This window comes from Pangasianodon hypophthalmus, chromosome 15 (genome assembly GCF_027358585.1).
Source record: "Pangasianodon hypophthalmus isolate fPanHyp1 chromosome 15, fPanHyp1.pri, whole genome shotgun sequence".
Taxonomy (NCBI): domain Eukaryota; kingdom Metazoa; phylum Chordata; class Actinopteri; order Siluriformes; family Pangasiidae; genus Pangasianodon; species Pangasianodon hypophthalmus.
Genome location: NC_069724.1, coordinates 4409927 through 4430089, shown reverse-complemented (window position 1 = coordinate 4430089; position 20163 = coordinate 4409927). Strand labels below are relative to the sequence as shown.

The 20163-nt window shown below is 39.0% G+C and overlaps 1 protein-coding gene across 2 annotated transcripts in view; it reads left to right on the top strand.

Moving 5' to 3' along the window:
- Nucleotides 1-20163, top strand: part of tenm2b (teneurin transmembrane protein 2b) — a 282971-nt gene that overhangs the window by 161526 nt on the left and 101282 nt on the right. The window contains exon 1 of one of the 2 annotated variants that reach the window (XM_026938712.3): nt 5146-5517. The exons of the other annotated variant lie outside the window; for it this stretch is intronic. Coding sequence (XP_026794513.3) covers nt 5502-5517 — 16 coding nt within the window. The 5' untranslated portion in view covers nt 5146-5501. Of the gene's footprint in view, nt 1-5145; nt 5518-20163 lie in introns of those variants that run through there. 2 annotated transcript variants of the gene reach the window in all.

Sequence of the window (20163 nt, the reverse complement as noted above, 5' to 3'; positions counted from 1 at the left end):
ACACGTGGATATATATCTCAGCATTCACTCCCACGAGACTGGAGCCCATTGTCGCAGTGTTTCTGCGGAGAACAGAAGGCCTGCGAGCTATAATACGAATACACGCTCATTTTCATACACAATTTTTGAGAGGTTTTGTGGTGATGGCAACAACAAAGCATTGAGTTGTGCCCTTTCTATTTCTTGCTGTGTCTCATACACACACACACACACACACACACACTCCATCACACATACACACATACACAAACCATCTCTTGCTCCATTGTTGCTCTCTGCGCATTTGTCAGAGTCTCTGGGTGGAGGGGCTCTTTGTGAGCGTTGGCACAGAGCGGGCATGCCGTGCTGGGGTAATGAGGACGGATGCCCGCGCGTGGGAAGAGCAGCCTGCTTTGTAGCATCTCACAGCACAATACCACGGCTCCTGGAAGCAGGCAAGCCAAGACACAACCGTGCAGCAAATAGATACCCGGGCCAAGAAAGCGACAGTTTGAGGCGAGACAGTTTGTCTCTGAATTAGGCCCTAATGAGTGCACTTCTTCTGTTTCCCCAGCCAGGATTTATATAAAGAGAAGGTGTGCCATCAAGCCTGCCGTGGAAAAGTTGCACCATCTGACAACAATGCAACTAACTGCAATATTGGTCACTGATAAATTTACACATAATATTTACTGCCTATTATCTATATTGTTCTATAGTATGTGTGTACATGGGCATGTCTTAGTATCTTGGCAGGGAACAAATGTCCTGACAATTATAGAAATATCCAGGGGTTGAAAATACTGCAGTATTTTTGTACTTTGTTATCATACTTAAGTATTACATTGCTGTATTTATACTTTACTTGAGAAGTATTGAAATTGAATACTTGTAACAAATCTCAAAGGTCTTTTCTTCTCTTATCCAGCCTATGACTCTACACTATACATGAATGGAATTGGAGATTTTCTTTACATTTCAGTTTTAAGCATCCAGTCAAGTTTAGGAATGTAGCAGTAAGTAATTCATCAACTCATGCTACACAATGTAGTTAGCTCTATAGCTACCCTACCTCGGTAAAAAGTTTCAATGTGCTGGAGTAAGCAAAGATACGTATAAAATGACGTGTCTCCTTTCCCTCGCTGGAAGGCATGAACACCACCAAAAGTGAAAAAGAATGTTGCTAACTTGCCAAATTTAACTGGCCATATTTAACTAAATTAGCCTGGTTTCTTTGCTAAAGCCAAGTTAGACTAGCATCGATTCCAGGAACATAACTGTTAAATCAAATTCTAGCAAATTGTAAACTTTGGTTATTTACAGGATATTTTACTTGTAATTAATTCATTAGCAAACATAACATTAGTCATGCATATTAGCAGCAAACTTACAGAGATTGAATGAGGTTTTCAGGTAAAATGGCGTAGTTGTTTATAACTGTTTTAGATGAATAATAAGTTCTTTTTCACATGAAAACATGACAATTTTATCAGTTAAAAACATTTAATTTTTTAATACTTGAGTCCGTATAAAAGTAGCAACTTTTTTACATTTCTGGCTGGATACTTCCACTTTTATTTGAACTTTTTTTTTTTGACACATTTTTGTGAGCAAGATTTTTTTTGACACATTATCTGGCACTTTTGATCTTGCGGGGACATTTAGCTGGTTCCCATGAGGAAAACTTCTTTCTTTTTTTTTTTTTTTAACTGCAGCTTTTATTTAATAAAACGAAAAGAGACAAATGGTTACTGAACGGTTAAGCATTAGCATTAATTAGCTGCATTAATAATTATATGCACTGCAAGGTCCTCGCTAGGATAGTAAGACAAATCTGTGTGTGTGTGTGTGTGTGTGTGTGTAGATAAGCAGATATAGGACTATACAATAGTACAATAATGAAGGCTAATTCAATATTAGGTAATATCACTCCACAAGTAATACAGACGAATTAAGGCTGTCATCAGTCACTCAGTAAAAACTCTTTAATGGTTTGTTTGTTTATGCACATAAGGCAGAATTTCCTGAATTCAGGGTGGTGAATAGCAATTAGGAAGAAAAAAAGATGACAGTGAAAGCTAGGTAAACTATCCATTAAACTCAGATTGTAAGACAGACATTTTTATAGCTGTGTCTGACTTTGTGTTTAGATTTCTTTCCTACAACATTTCAGAATGAGAAATAATTAGAAACATCTCGGTTATTATAAGCACGGGGTTGAAAATGGATGAAATGTATCTGATGTGCTTTGGTTTGCAGTGTGGCACATCCGTATTACAGTTTGCATGTGTGATGTGTGAGCAATGTGTCAAGCCGGGATTGCCACCTCACAGCTCCAGGGTCTCTGGTCCAATCCTGAGCTTGGTGTTACTGTTTGCGTGGAGTTTCATGTCCTCCTCGTGTCCACCCAGGTTTCCAGGTGCTCCGTTTTCTTTACACCTTGCAATAATGTGCCTGTGGGTGGACTGGCGACTTGAAATTGCCTCTAGGTGTGTACGAGTATATGAACCTGTGTGCATGTGATGGACTGGCATCCCATTTAGGGTGTATTATGCTCTCCATCTCGCTCCCAGTGTTCCCAGGATAGACTAGAATGAATGATTGTCCTCTCATGAGTGTATCAGAGTGTAGTGTGTATCAGCAAAACAGAAGATCCTGCATGTTCTATCAGAATAAGATTAATTCTACCCTTGCTTGGGGCTGAGAACTTCTAATTTACACCTAAGCCATAATAGATCGTTTAATAGATCCTGTTTAGAATATTTAAGTCCTGAATGATTTATTGCCAAAACATTGCATTAATATTTATTGTTTTGGCGTCTACCGACCATGTTAACTCACAGACCGTAGTGACTGGACAAACCATCCAGTCATGATGAGTGATTTCATGTCACTTCTAAAATACTGGCTACAGCACCACTTTTGGCAACTCTGATACAAAAAAGAATTGTACTCTGGATGTAATCTATGTTATTGGTCAGCGGATATAGTATTTATAGGCTGATATTCCGAGAGCTGATGAATTATAAAGATACAGATACAGATAGGCAACTGTAATTAAATAGTGCGTCTGGAACCGCATGCTAAAATGGTAAACCACAAGAGGTACATCGTAAACAGTATCCTATTGTGCTAAATAATCTGTAAAGTACAAGCTATGCATGAAACATTATTTCCCCCAGAGTCTACGTCCCAAAGTGCTTACTTACATACTAAATACTATGCTAATATACTACATCAAATGGCATTCTTCATTATTAAGTAGTATGTACACTAGTACGCTAGAGCATCCTAAAAAGTGCACCAGTACAGTACTTATGTACAATAAACGTCCGCTTTATTATTAATCATTATTATCGAAGATGCTTTTCTGCTCACCACGGTTGTAAAGAGTGGTTATTTTAGTTCCTATCAGCTCGAAACCAGTCTGGCCATTCCCCTGCCACACCCTCCTGCCACATTCTGCTGCCATGTGATTGGCTAATTGTTTAGTTGCATGAATATGTAGGTGTATAGGTGTTCCTAATAAAGTGGGCAGTGAGTGTATACTTTATATTATTAATATACTAAATAACGAGAGAACGAGGCAACGATTCAATATTTAACATTTTTCTATGATAGGCTATCATTTTGAGTTATAAGGCAATGAGCTGATATCTGACGATACGACTGAATCTGACACGATATGATACGATTTAGCGTCATAAGGCAACAATTCGATATTTGACAATATCACTGAATCTGCTAAGATACGATTTTGATTCCTAAGCCGGTATTCGGTATTTGACAGCTTCTCTGAATCTGTTATGATATGATTCCGATCCTTAAGGCAATATTCGGTATTTGATGATGTCACTGAATCTTCTACGATGCAATATGGTACAGTTTTGATCCATAAGGTAACGGTTTGATATTTGGCAATCTCACTGAATCTGCTATGATCTGATACAAGTTCGATTCAGAAGGCACCGATTCAATGTTTCACGATATCACTGAATCAATGAATTTGTTATCTGACAATATGGCTGAATCTGCTATGATATGACACATTACATGGTTTTGATTCACAAAGCGATGATTTGTTATATGACAATATCACTGAATCTGCTACGATGTGATTTCAATTCATAAGGCAGCAATTAGATATTTGGCGATATCACTGAATCTGCTACGATACAATACGTCACATGGTTTTGACTCACAAGGCAATGATTTAATATGACAATATCGCTGAATCTGCTATGATAAGCTTTTGATTCATTATGGCAATGATTCGATATTTGGCAATATCACTGAATCTCCTATGATATGATAAATTACATGGTTTTGATTCACAAGGCGATGATTTGTTATCTGACAATATCACTGAATCTGCTACGATGTGATTTCAATTCATATGGCAACGATTCAGTATTTGGCGATATCATTGAATCTGCTACAATACATTACATGATTTCGATTCACAAGGCGATGATTTGTTATATGACAATATCACTGAATCTGCTATGATACGCTTTTGATTCATTATGGCAATGATTCGATATTTGACGATATCACTGAATCTGCTACGATACGATACATTACATGGTTTTGATTCACATGGCGATGATTTAATATGGCAGTATCACTGAATCTGCTTCGATGTTATTTCGATTCATATGGCAACGATTCGATATTTGATGAACGATTCGATACTAAATCTGCTATGATACAATGCAAAACGATTTCGATTTAGTATCCTGACCAACTTTGTTGCAGTTAATTTGTGACTGATGACGTAGAGAAGCGCTGTTTTTAGTATCAGAGGTAGGGGCAGATCAGCTTTCTAGTCTGTTTACACATCAGTTTAGAAATATAGATTTGTTTTTAATTTTACACACCAGTTCTCTGTCCTTTGGGGATAATAATCGATTTATAATCAATAATAATCGACTTCTAATCAATAACAATCGACTTATAATCAATAATAGATTTATAATCAATAATAATCGACTTCTAATCAATAATAATCGACTTCTAATCAATAATAATCGATTTGTAATCGATAATAATCGATGTATAAGAGGAGGGACTTTGTGTGTGTCAGTCAGGATCCGTGACTGACACACACACGATGAGCTCAGCTCACCTACACACACACACACACACACACGCACGCAGCACGCACACACGCACGCACGCGCAACGTGCAGCCCCGCGTCAGTCTTCACTCGCCTTTCCCCTCATAAAGCGCGCGCTGCTCCTGCTCGTTCCTCTCAGCGCGGACAAGTCGAAGCTTCAACCTTGCGCGCGCTCGCTCGCTCGCTCGCGCACGCACTCTCTCTCTCTCTCTCTCTCTCTCTCTCTCTCTCTCTTGTGTGTGTGCGTGCGTGTGCGTATGTAAAAAGAGAGCGAGTGTGTAAGTGAGTGCGTGTGTGTGAGAGAGAGAGAGAAAGGAAACGCCCGGACGGAGAGATGCTAAAGGAATGTGCAGTAGAGCTGAATGAGTAAAGAGCACACACACACACACACACGCACACGCCATGGAGAAACGGAAAGGTAAGCGCACCGGGCTGATCAGCGTTAGCGCGAGACAACAGGCTGAGCTTTAACTACAGTGTTCCTCTGTAGCGCGCGCGCGAGATAGAGAGATAGAGAGATAGATAGAGGCGTGGAGAACGCGGTGGTTACCTTTGTTATGTTTTGCTAAAAAAAAAGAAAAAGAAAAAAGAGACTTGCAGTATTATAGTATGATAGCATGTTCCATGCTGTAATTAAGAATTAATGTGGATGATTGATTGTGCATGCGCATTTTCCTTCCTGCAAAGTGCATCAGACATTCTAAGATCGGATTATTGCTCATAATACTGCGTCTGGTGTGTGTGTATGTGTGTGTGTGTGTGTGTGATAACTACAGCTGTATGGTCATCTGTGATTTGTGAATCCTGCATCATCTACAAGTTGAGCGTCCGGGTGTGTCTGAGGAACAGCCCTGAGCTGAGATTGTGTGATTGTGGCAGAAGAGCCTCCCAGATGTGAAGTTTACTTACTACATCTTGATTGCAATCAAAGTTTCAAACGTCTCCAACTGTAATTAGACTCAACACTGCTGAGGCATAATGAACATGTTGTTCAGTTTACGCACAACATTTCTGGTACCTCCAAATTATACAGTGCTCTTTATTATCGCTGTTCTCTCATGCCAAATTAGAAGAGAAAAAAAAAAAAAAAAAAAGCGTGCGGCTCATTATCTTTGTTTGTGCTGGCTGTTTTGTTATTTATTTATTTATTTATTTATTTTTGGATCACTTTTCCAGAGATCATTCAGAGACGTGGTCACGAGGCTCGGTAATGGCTTTGTGATGTGTGGGGTTGCCTTCAGCTTTCAGGGACGCTCTCATCTTTCCCTTCTCTCCATCTCTCGCTCTGCATACCTCTCTCCCACCCCTGTCGTCCTCGTTGCCGTCGATTGGAGGCGTGTGAGAGATGGCGCCCATTTGCCGCGTTACCCTTCCTCGCTCCTCCAGCTTAATGGCGCATGTCTCCCAGGCCCACTCCATCATCATTAATTGACAATGAGTTTAGGCTGACGTAAGTTCAGACGCTCTCGGGCTCGCTGGCGGCATCGTGCGAGTTCTCGTCACCCGTCTTTCGTAGCTAAAGTCTGCTTCGTGAAGATTGGAGCTTGGAAGAAAACGTCAACTTTTGGTTTAGAGCCAGGAAATAGTGTGTTGACACGTTGAGTTTACTCCACGCACATGCACAGAATGTCGTCCGTTATTTCTTTTTAAAATTGCGCTGTTTTGTATTGGTTCAGTTTTAACATTGCTCTACCTGCGTACCTGGGTTGGGGTCCCTGGGTTGGGGTCCTTGGGTTGGGGTCCCTCCTTTAACCACACCTCTTTCTTTCTGGTCCTCATAGCGAATCTAAAGCCTGACAAGTGTTAAAGCCAATTCAGACATGCATTGTGTGATTTTTAGGGTCTATGACATGTTATGACTATTTTAAGCTTTCGCACAGACGCAAGAAATGTCCAAATTTGGCTTACACACTAACGAATTAATTTCTGCTCCTAATTGCCCAGCTAGTCCTTATTAATTAAAGCGAAATGACATCAGCGCTATATTATAGTCTCCATATTTTCCGTGCATGTACATTTCCAGCTTTGTCTGGTGTTTGCCTGTTCGTCACTGTGATGCAAATGCTCTTTCAAAAATAACACCAATTACGAATCTTTTATCTGCAGAGCAAAACATTTAGTATGTGAGAATAATTCCTCAATTTGTCTTCTAAGCCACCTGATTCTTTGTGCCCATTCTTTCAGCGTCTTACGTCAAACACTTTTTTTTCTTTTTCCTTTGAGTGCTGCTCCAGCAACAGTGGCGAGTTTGTTTTTTTTTTTTTTTCCAGAAAGAAAACATTTGCATTTGAACCTGTTTATTTCATGTTAACATCTGAACAATTGACTCGCATTTTACATCAGCGTCTGAGAAGTGCCTGTGGTATTGTAGTGGAGAATGATTACATGAGCTGTTTGTTGTCCTGTAGAACAGTTCACATCACTTATGTGTTTGTGTGTTAATGTGTTAACGTGTGTATGCATGCGTGCTCCCCAGCTGAACAGGAGTTGCATCACTCACAGAGCTGCGGCTCTGCAGGGGGAGCTGTGCTGAACAACAGCGCTCTGAGTTCTCCTCGGGGTCAGATGATGCAAAGCCGTGGCACGTTTGCCTCAGTGCAGTGTTCCAGAGGGCCGAGCACGGGCCCGGTGTCAGCCGTCAGAGCCCCCGCGCAAGCCTCATGCTGCCCTAATGACCAGAGACACACTCTCCCCAGGGCTCCCACACACACTCCTGTCACACACGTCAGCTCTGACTGACATCTGCCTCCCAGCTCCGGCACCCAAACCTACCCGAATTCTGCTAAATTAGCCAGAGCTGATTTTAATAATTCATTGTTTAAGGCAGAGCTGGTTTGTTTGTGCAGTTCAGTGCAGGTGTGTTTGTGTGTGTGTGTGTGTGTGTGTGTTTTTCCACCTGTATATTCACAATGTTATCATAGTGCACTCCTATATAATGTGTAATTCCTAAATTTTGTATTATAGATCCACTTATTATATTATATTATTATATTATTACAGTTATTATATATTATTATATAGATACACATCTGTACAGTTAAAGCCTAGGGAAAAAAAGACCAGATGATGTTTTTCCAATCATCAGCTGTCCAGTTTCGGTGAGTCTGTGCCCACTGTAGCCTGAGATTCCCACAAAACATCGAACTTTGAGGCGATGGACTACAACTGCAGAAAACCACACCGGGTTCCCGTCCTATCAGCCAAGAACCCGGTGTGGTTTTCTGCAGTTGTAGTCCATCGCCTCAAAGTTCGATGTTTTGTGCGCTCTGAGATGCTTTTCTGCTCACCACGGATATAAAGAGTGATTATTTGAGTTCGCTGTCAGCTCGAAGCATTCTAGCCATTCTCTTCTGATCTCTCTCATGAACAAGGCGTTTTCGTTTTTAATTTTTCCGTTTTTTTGTTTTGTGTAGAGACTCTTGTGCATAAAAATCCCAAGAGTTGAGCCGTTTCTGAAATACTCTGGCACCAACAAACATTCCATGGTAGAAGTGACTGAGAAAGTGACTTGACCTGTACCTGTATGATTTTATGCCTTGTGCCGCTGCCACATGATTGACTAATTAAACGAGCAGGTGTAAAGGTGTTCCTAATGAAGTGAACAGCAAGTGTATCAGGGCCCTAGATAGCCGCTAGTAACACGAGGCTACTCGGCTGCTGTAGCGCTCTTCCTTCTCTGCGCTCGGCAAAATAAATGAGTGTCTGTAATGTAAAGTAAATATAACCTTTAAAACATTTATGCAATTTTAAAGCAAGGCACTGGGGTTAAATATTCTTCCAGTGACTGCTTCCTTATGTTTGCTAAAACCCAGGCTATTTTTAACAAACATTTATTTGCACCCTTTCGGGCTGTAAGAGAATAGCCTAGCACTCTGGTGGACCTTTCATATTGAATTTTTGTGTTGGTTTATTTTATCTGTCCTCCCAACCGAATTTTGTCGGTAGGTTCATTTGAAGTGGTGGTTTTTGTTTTCGTAGCGGTGCTTCACATTAGCACTTTGAAAAGAAGAGAGGAGTCTGTGAACTTAAAACAGAGAATAAACGCATACGTCTGGTTCTTTTGTTTGTTTTTGACTAGATTTTTTTTTCTTTCAAATAAGCCATATTGTCACTTCACTAATCAGGCCAGAAAGGGTAAAGTCTGACTCTGACTGAATGTCTCTAGTGCTGGAGTAAGCTTCTGGTCTTATAAAATATAAATCATTTACATAAACCTGCTACATAATCCGTGAATGTTTACGCTCAAGTTACAGCTACAGCTATTTTTTTCATGTTTACTTTTGTACGTTTTTTTTTTTGATCTGCTGAAATACTTTGCTGGGTTCGTATCTGGACTCAGTTGATAACTCCGCCCTAAATCACACACGCTACGACACACTCCGTTTTTTGGTGTTGAAACACTGAAATGTCTTTAGCTGTGTAATCCGCTGCTGTTGTCGACATGCTCCTTTTCAACCTCTGCTGCCACTCGTGGCACGTTCATAGCTTTATAATACACAGCGTCTATCAAATGCTATAAAACATGGCGTTGCTGACGAGAACTGAACGAAACAACTGTCGATTTTTGGCGCCATATAGTTGCCGCCTTTCCTCGCAGCTACGCCCTCTTTCATCTTATAACAACACTGTGATAAATACTGACAGCATAAGAGATTCTCAGTTCGGGGATCCATAATAAACCATAATTCATTTGTCTTTCCATTTCCCCTATTGACTTGAGTGTTCTTAAATAGTCAGTTAATACCATGATACTGTGAATCTGTGATATTTTTCGGCTAGGTTATCACATCATGAAGATTTCAAACCCCTAGAACGTAACAAATTGCTAATAAATATGTCCCGTGACTCGTAAACTCATTACCACTGGGACTTGAAATACTGAAATACAACTCGGCGCAACGTGATGCGTGTGTGCATGTGCATGTGTGTGTGCACGCGTGCGTGTGTGTGTGTTCATGTGACCCATTTCAAAGCCTGTTAAATTTAGCATTTCAGACTTTCAGATTAGGAATGTCTGTCTGTGATATACCACAAAATAAACTGCTTTAGAGAAAAACAGCGTGATCCTGTTATCGCCTATAATAAGGGAAGAGAGGCTAATAAGTCATCGAGTTGCGCCGGTGATTTCGCTGAGAGAATACTGATTGGAGGAATTGAGTGTTGTTATGCAAAGGGTGTGTTCTCATTGGCTCGCAGACGGAGGAGGACGTGTGAATGCAAAAGAGAAAGAGAGAGAGAGCGAGAAAATGAGAGAGAAAGAGAAGGGAGGTTGGTTTTGAAGAAAAAAAAAACATGAAAGAAAAAAAGTAGGACACTTTTTTGACATAAAGATTGTGAATGTTCAGCGTATGAGGCTTCAAAGGCCCCGGCTGGAGGACGAGGTAATTCACATTCAGGCGTGTGTTAAGAGCTATCAGTTGATGACAGCAGCTATAAGTGGTGCTTTGTGTAATTGAGAGCAGAGTCAGCGATTCATAAGCAGACGATTTTTTTTTTTTTTTTTTTTACACTGAACCTCTGCTGATTGACTGATAAGTCATGATATTGGCATTGAGTTAAACAGCGCTGATTTCATTTCGAGCAAAAAAAGCAGACAATGCTGCTGATCTGGTTTGATCTCATATCTGAGTAGAGATGGGTATTTTTTCAGAAATTGAGGTCTACATTCCCTTAGTCAAAGCTGTAACTCACTTTATGTAATAATACCTATTCTGCTTTCGTTGCATAAGTACTGTTTGTGACTCAGTGGTATTCAGGCCCCAAAAGTGTTGTAGATTTTCCCAAAAATAGCAGGTTTCTTATGCAGTGAATTAGCCGTGGGGCCTATAAAACCAGGAGGTCAAATCTTTTCGATTCCAGTGTCATGCTATATTATGGCTGACGGCCACGTCATGCTGGAGCATATCATGTCAATTTTAAAAGCCAACCACTGAAAAAAAAGTGTGTGGGTGTTTTTTTAAAGCCTGTGTACTCTCTGAGAGAAGAAAAAAACAGCTTATTTTATACTGCTGGTTTATCATAGCATTATTCTTTAGGAAAAATGGGTTTCTCAAGAGATCTTAGTATAATTAGAGGAATCAGCTGTTACATGGGGTTACCTTTGTTGTTCGCCTTTGCTGTAGGGATCTACATGCACACAAGAAGCCTTAAAGGTGCAATAGGCGATTTTTTTATTTCTTACTTGTACACATAATCAGGAAAATATATATATAGAACACGATAGAAATAATTATTTAACACTTAATATACCATAACATATAACATTACTAAGAAAAATAGAACAGTGAATGAATTGAAAGTCGTGATGTGACAGTCCTTGCTAATGCTAACTCTGATTAGCATGCTAAGTCTAGTTGAACCATTCTATGTTCTGGGGTGAAGCTTTGTGTACGTGAGCGGAAACAACTCATTCAAATCATCAGAGCTGATCTTGACAGAGTTTGACAAGACTTGCCTCATGTACCGTTAATGATGCTGGATCGAGACTCGTTTATGCGTGAAATAAAGCACTGAAAAACTGAAATTCAGTACACACCAAAACAGAAGGTGCATTAATGAAACTTAAAGTTGGTAATCAGTGGTTTTTGGCAGAAGTTAGCTAAAGCTAGGTGTTCCTCAGGGCTTCTTTGAGTAGTTCTTAGCTTCCTTAGGGAGGTTTACATGGAAACCATCTGCTGTCGTGTTCTACGCGATATCTCCTGGGAACCATTTAAGGCTTCTAGTTAGGCGTGAGCTCTGTGACAGTTAACTGAGTTATCACTATAACAGCGTCAGGGACGGTAAAAACCTATTTACTGCCTGTTTTAAGAAAAACATTCATTTATTGATTTATTTCATGCAAATCATAGCAAGACGTGTGTATTCCCACATGTGAACATAATAGAACTTTCTAACTTGTTCAGTGATTTGATATCCTATATTACTACCACATTGAATTTACCTAGCATAGCATACCATTGTGTAGGCAGACATCATGTCTAGCTTAACAGAAACAGCCTCCTATGGTCTTAAGTAGCGTAGGTTATGTGACCAGTAAGAAAAGCCTTTGTCAGATCTCACAGCTCAGGTTTTGGGGTTTAAACAGTAATAATAGAGGCTGCAGGCAGAGCAGTATCAGAGAGCGCGGTCGTTAAAAAGGAGCTGAGAATTGTGCACACATAAAAGTATTAGCAAGCGTGGAGCAATTCAATTCAGCGATCACTGAGCACTAATGAGACACATGCACTTCCTTTCTCCTCACTTGCCAGTCAAGGTATTTAAATTCACAGAACCATGTTTTTTTAAAAAAAAAAATCATTTCTAATCTTTCTTTTATTAGTGTTCTGGTTATTATTTTGATCACTAATATATTTCATGAGGTTTTTTAAACTACCACTTTTGATAGCAATTAGCTGTTTTTTCCATTATTATTATTATTATTATTATTATTATTATTATGCAAACACTTTGTAGAAATAAAGAAATAAATGTGAAATAACTTTCACCCCCATGAAGTCAAACTCTCAACTGCCACCCCCTGGTTTAAACATATTACTGAAGTTATTTTCCACACAGTTAAAAATCGAGTAAACTGATTTTTGTTACCAGCGTAGGCCTAGGTATAGGATTTCTCTACTAGGATTTCTCAAAAAGATGCGCTGCCTTTTTTTTTTTTTTTTGCATTTTTTATGTTTTGTTATGCATTTGAGCTTAAAATGTGTGACATTTTTAGTCTTTTGCACCTTTGAAAGTGTTAGAATCACAGAAATTTAAGAAAGAACTGAAATCCAAAACCTAAATGTTCCCAGAGTCATAGGTCCTTGAAAATGACTGAACGAACGACGACTGTTAAAAGCCTGTTAGCTGCAGAGAAGAAATATTAACGAGTGAGTGAGGAGAGAGCTGAAGGAAATGGACAGAGAGAGAAGAAATGTGGAAAGGTGGGGCAGGACACATGGGCTGAGGCAGATGAAGGGATGAAAGGCGAAGAGATGAAACAGATTTCCATCCAAATTTTCTTGACGTGGCCTGCTGATGAATTTTCTATCACCGTGTGAGATTTTCAGGGCGGATCAGTCCTCGTTCATAGGCACTTGACATCATTTAAGCATCCGACGTGGATTGATTTGTGGTTTAGCTGTCAATCAATATCAAGCTAGCACGGTTTGTTTGATGAGTGGTTAAGGCCGCAGTGAGACGTGTGCTTTTGTTGATGGTTATTGATTATGTTAAAATGCTGCGTCTGTGTGTTTTTGGTGTAATAGATTTTGTTGATTTGAGTCTGGAAGCACAAAAATTGCCTCGTTTAATACGGGATATTTTCAGGGAGAGATCTAATCCAAACCATGTGACCTGGCTGAAATTGTATTCTGTGCATTATTTGGCTTGTGCAGTTCTGTCGTATTTTAGTATGAAGTGTAGATATTAGTGGATGTCAGGGGTTTAATAATAAACTTTAATCCCTTGGCTGAATCTCTCGGTTCGTGACTGTCTGCTTTCAGGATCCTGCCAGAGTTCGTCTACGCCAAAGTCTCTCTCTCAGTCTCTCTTTTCTGCATTTTCGTGGTATTTTGGCAGACTTTGTCATGATAAATCTCTGCAAATGTCACAGACCAAGCTGGCTGTGTGTACACAGGCGCAGCAGGACAAGGAGAGCGGAGAAAGAGCCGAGCGGTCATTGAGAAGCTGGTGGAATGAAGGAGGTGAGAAAAAAAAGCTGGTTAGAGGACACGTAAGTGCTGAGAGGTGGGTAGAGGGAGGAATGATTGATAGATTGAGCAGGAATAAGGAAGGAGGAGAGAGGAAAAGGACTCACAAGTGACAGTGATGATCAGTCCCGGCAACATAATGAAAAATGCTGGCAACTTTTGTTTTCATGAATCATTTTGGATGAAATTTGGAATCAGTAACATAAACACTAGGTCCTTCTATGAATGGAAATTGTCTATTTAAAGCTTAGTTATGAGTTACAGTGGCATTATGGGTGGAAGTGAAGGGATGGAGATTGTTTTAGGTTGAAGCTGTAGCACCACGAAGGCAACTAAAATGTCTTTAAAGATTCACTGAAGACACACAGCCGAGTAACTGCAAAAATGAAACCTTAGCAAGTGAAAATCAAACCAAATCTAAGCTTTTGAAACCTATTTCCAACCTATTTTTACTCCCTTTACTCATTTCAAACTTGAAATACTCTATTGGCAGATTTTTTTTATTCTAATTTTAAGTATTTATTTCTAGAAAGAAGCAAAATAAGAAAATATAAAGCTTGACATATGTCAAAGCATCTAAAAACACATAATAATCTCGTAATAAGAAATATTAGATCAGTTTGTCCATTTTCACTTATCTTTTTTTTTGCAGTGCAGTCAGTCTGCCTAAAGCCTCGCTAGCTTAATGTGGTTTCCTTTCACATGTCACACTTGATCAAGCTGCTGGACTAGCGCCATAGCGAAATGGACGTAAGCCTAATTCAGGTTGTAATCAGATTTTCACCGACCATGATGCTCCTATTTTTGTAATAAGATTTGAAATCAAATTTTGTAGTCTTGCTTTGTGTTATTAATGAAGGAGATGTAGTATGAATGTAGTATTACAGTGTGGGCAAAGCGGAGGTCATTTAGTGTAACTGTGTTTCCGAGTTTCTTGGTTTTCGCTCGAAAAACCAGCTCCACCGCAGAGACAGGAATGGTCATGTCTGCTTCTTTGTCCATAAAATAGAGCTGTGTCTTAGTATGCATGTAGGAAGGAAGGAGAACTTGGAGAGTAAAAGCATTATGCTTGTAAATAAGACTCACAGGAAGAGCTGGCATTAACTGTAAAGCATAAATATGTGGTGTGCCTGAAGCGCCTAATTAGAGTGACCAAGATTTGTTCTAGATTGTTCTAATAAAATAGTCTTTTTTTAAATTCTCAAAACATTTAATAATAAACACTTCTCAATTCACTTATAACTATTTCCTGATTTCTTAACTTTTCAAATATTTCAAATGAGGTTGTTTGTGTGTGTGCGTGTGAGTGTGTGTGTGTGTGTGTGGGTGTGTGTGTGTAGTGTTACATGTTTAGTAGTATGTAAAGTGTTTATGCGATTATAAATGCACAAAGCAGGGGTTATACACGTGCGCATATGATTTGCGTGAATGCATCTGTTAGGGATCTGAAATATGACAAAAAATATCACAATACTTGCAACCATTTCTACTATATGCAATATGTTTATACACAATATATAGGTTTGCTAGCAAAATGTTGCATTTATTTAAAAAATGTTGAAAAACTATGAAAAATTAAAAACAAAAAAAATATAAACAAATTAGTTTAAACGGAAAAGGTAAAAAAAATTCTCAATCAATTCTGATCATTTAAAAATTCTAATAATTTAGAAAAAAATGGATTTTACATTTGTAAAGGTTTGGTACAAACAACAACAACAACAAATCAGCTGCTTTGTAAGTGCTATTTTTTTTTAAATAAATGAAAAAGATATCATGATACTTAGAAAAGTGTATTGTAACATAGTTTATCAGTATTAAATTATTTAAATTAATATTACTGTCATATTGCACAGCTCTAGTATCCATCTATTTGTTTTTAAGTAGCTACACTATTCATGAATTCATGAATTTGATATTTTTTTAATATAGCAATTTAATGTAATTGAAAATGAACTGTTTTACAGTTTCTTTTCAACTGTGTTACAATTTCTATTTTGAAAAATGCCATCTGCATTTTTTTACTTGGTTTTTAAAATCGCAGCACTTATAGAATCCTTGTAGGATTGGCACAAGGTATAATAATTGTGACAACTTATCTAAGCTTATGTGGTTGCTTGCCTCAAGTGCACAACATGTATTCGAAAGCTAATATGTGGTTATTCAGTTCAGCTCTTTTATGTGAATTCAGAAAATGTGAATTAAAAAAAACCCTGAATGGAAAAGCCTGGGAAAAAAAGGCTAAATATAAAAAGGCTAAAAATGAAAATGTAGGCTTAGCTGAAGTCGGAAAAGATGAGATGCAAAAAAAAAGAAAAGAAAAAAACGATGATGAAAACTGGGTTCTCGAATCAGTAAGCACGTAAGGACCATTAACGCTATATCTAGATATATTTAAACATAAATATACAACTCAGTCTCACAGTCTAAATGTTTGCACGCGGCTTATCTGCAGCACCTTCTGTACACTGAATTAACCTTCTGTCACGAGCAACTTTCACCAACGTAATTTAACCAAGACTGATATGAGATAAATAATTTTACCTCTATTTTTAAACATATTGAGCATTTCCCACTTTGTGCTTTTCACGGCATATGATTAGACTTACCAGGCTCGTGAAACTTCTCCTCTCCTGTGCGTACGCATGTCACACAATTCACACGGTAACGCAGTATGGTTACGCAAGTGTTTTCAAAAGTCTCTGTCGTCTCTGTAAAGAATTTACAGCCTAAAAAGCTTCTGCGTTTTGAAAACACCTGCATTATCATGTGAACTGCAAGCCTAAAAAAAACACTGCTTAAAAACAAGCTAAATTATTTATTACTTATCGATCTTATTCAAATAGTGTGGCGGTAGAGGTGGGTGTGGTTGAATTGCGTTTGTGCAGAACACTGTCCTGTGCAGAGCACTCCAGCGAATGTTAGATACGTTGATACGCTTGTGACAGAACGTTGAGATTCAGCGTATAGAAGATAAATGCAAATAAATTGCAAGTGAGCGGTTTTTTTTTTGCTTTGAGGCTGGGTTGTACAAATGACCCCGACGAAGCGGTTACGGAAGATGAACGAAAGAATGAATGCATAACACTCGTTAAATCTTTCTGTTATGCTGCTGATATTGTATGTCTCTTTTCTTTCCACACACACACACACACACACACACACACGCTAAAAACAGCTGCGCACTTGGGCTATTGTAGTCTTTCCTCCTTAATCACTTTCACATCATCTTCAGGATTTTCGCATGATTGTAGTTGATTCAAGCACAGATTCGTTTAAACGTTCGATTATTTTCGTTCGATAATTGTAAGAAATCTGATAATATCGTGAAACTTCCGTGAAAGGATCGTTTGGTTCAGTTTGTGCACTTTGTGAGCTTTCATTACATATACAATTGGTTATTATTAGTTAAAGCAAAAAGTGCGACAACCAACCAGATCCTATCTAGTGTGAGTGCTGTTGTTTGTGTGTGTGTGTGTGTGTGTGTGTGTGTGTTAACGCAGGAGACGGGGCCTGGATCAGAGCTCAGTATTCAGCACACTGCCTCTCTGCCAAACACTGATACAGGGTGCATTTACTCACACACACTCACACACACTCAAACACACACTCACATATCTGCCTCTTAATTTATCTTTAAACTCCAAGCCAGTGAGATCATCTTTCTGAGTGACAAACGGAATGTATTCCGGATTGTGTGTGTGTGTGTGTGTGTGTGTGTGTGTACGTGTGTGCATCTGATGCCTCCACGCTCTCTTTCGCTCTGTTACAGGTGTCTCTTGCCGTAAAGGTTCTCTGTGTTAATGGTGGATAAAAGAGAAAGGAGGAGTGTGCCGAGTGATAAATTGCACTTGTTACAGCAAGCAGTGATTTGTCACTCTTGCTGCGTGTCTGACCGCATCTCAACACGTCTTTATCTCCCTTCTCTTCATCTTTCTGCGCGAAGGGAGGCTTGACGGCAGCCGCTAAAGTGACATTGCAGTAGTTTTTTTTTTTCCCTCCTCCCCGCATTTGACTGAGAGGTGACATGAAGTCAAAATCGCATTACATCCAGCACGAGAGTGTGTGTGTGTGTGTGTGTCCATGTATGCATGTCCGTGCGTGTGTGTGTGTCCGTGTGTGCGTGTCCAAGCGCCTAGACCGTGGCGGGGTGAGACGGAGGTGGTGGAGTAGCTGCTGAGAGCAGGCTTGATTCAATTAGCAGCAGCGTTCACATTAACGGAGAGCACTTGTTGTGTGCCGAGAGAGAAACAAAGGGTCCAGATGACACAAGTCCATCAGAGCAGAACAGGGCCATTTCACACACACGCAAAGCCGTGACTCTGAAAATCATGGTTATGATTGACAGCTTGGCTCGTGAGATGGGTTCTATCCCAAAAAATCATCAAAAAATACTTTTCTGAGTATCAGGGGTATCATGTATACGTCTACCTACCTGATAAACTCTAGTATTACACTTTCCTTTTCCTAGTTTCCTTTGAAATTGTTTGTCTGTAAAATAACAACTATAGGGGTCCAAGCACCACAATGTTCCTAAAGTTTTACAGATGTAGTTAAATTCAACTGTAATATAAATCGATTTTCAATCATTCATAATATTGCAAAACATAGTCCAAATATTTTATTGACAATTCCCCAATAACAAGATCACTTATAGTTTTGTCATGTTACAAGTACAAAATGTGGTTCATCTGTAACTCCACGTATGAGGAATATAGTTTTTTCAAACACATTTAGGGCAATACAATACTATTCAATAGGGCTGGGAAATTTGATGATATAATATTCATATTATAATTAAATTATCATCATGATACACTTTTTTTTTTTGGAAAAGAACTATAAACTAAACTATAAACGTAGCATTATAAACTCTAGAAATAGATTTGCTGAAATGTTCTACTGTTTTGAATCTTTCTAAGAAAAATTGAAAACAGTATTTTTTTTGTAGACATAAACTAAAAATATCATCAAGTATCATTTTTAAAGGTTTCTTTTTAAATGCAACACCGCTGTATTGCTGGCTGTTTGTTAGGAAACCTTTATATCATATGGGGGGTGTTGGGGGGTTCAGTGCGGTTGTAAAAAGGGAACATTTGTACAATTGTAATTTTTATAATTAATTGTAGTTAATTTATCTTGGGAGAAGAAGGAAGCGTAATTTCATTGAGATGAAATGGGTTCAAGAGCAAATTGGAACAAGTCTCGCTGAGAAAGGATTGTGGGAACCCAGTCCACAATCAAACCCCCACCCCACCCCATCAGTTGCTCTGTGGTACATCTCTGGAAGCTGATGTTTCTCAGTCAGTCTCTCTAATATAACCGTATTTTGCAGTAAAATATCTAAAAGGTGGAATGTTGGACATGTTCCTTATTTGGGTCTTCCTATGGTGTGAGAAGAACTCTGTTACATTTGTTATTTTGTCAAATTCCTTATGATTTTCTTTATTTTTCTGGGATTTTGGTAGTGGTAAATCATTCAAAGGAAAAGGAGGGATACTGGAGAGATGAGGGCGTAAATGAAAAAAAAAAAAAGATGAAGTACAGGGGAGAAATGACCTAATTTCCCCCTTCTATACCACATCTATTTTTCCCCCTCATTTCCCCTGTCTAATTCATCCATTTTACTTCATTTGCACTGCATTTATCTGCAAAGTCAGACTTACAAACCTGATCATTTTGAAATTTTTCTTTAGCATATGGGAATTGAAACTATAATGCTACAACTGGAAGCTTGTTGTTTAACCGGATGAGCTCCAGGAAAGATCGTGTAACATATCGTGTATCATTAAAAACATCTTCAAATACCAAGATATAGTAGTTTTACCATAACGCTCGCTCCTTCTTGCCCCCTGCCCCACCTAACCAGACGTAATAACTAGAAGAAAGATTTTAAAATGCATTACAGTGAAAAGCCTGTAGCGTGTGTCAGATAATCAGCCTTGCAAAGAATTTCTGTTTCTTTTTCGTCCACTAATAAAGCAAGGTGATTAATTTAAAAAAAGCAGCATAGCATATCAAAGCTGCTGACCTGCTTTCAGTCCAGTGCCATCAAAGTGCAAGGTTATCTGCACGACTGAAAGCGCTTCTTTTCTCCGTCTTCAATAAGCTGTTTTGACGTTAAGCTCCTAGCTTTTCCAAAGCCGGGCCTCTTTCTAGCGAGCCAGGGTCTGTCGTTTTCCACCGATGTCTTTTTGTTTGTGCCTCACATTCAGCGTGCGGTGGCGAGTTTAAAAGCCAGGAGAATAACCACTAAAGATAAAGACGGTTCACTCGTGTTCACCCGCGAGGGTTAGACAGGCTTATAATGCATGCGTGTGTATGTGTTTTTTAAATGTCTATTCAAGACTGAGTGTGTGTGTGTGAGTGTGTGGGGG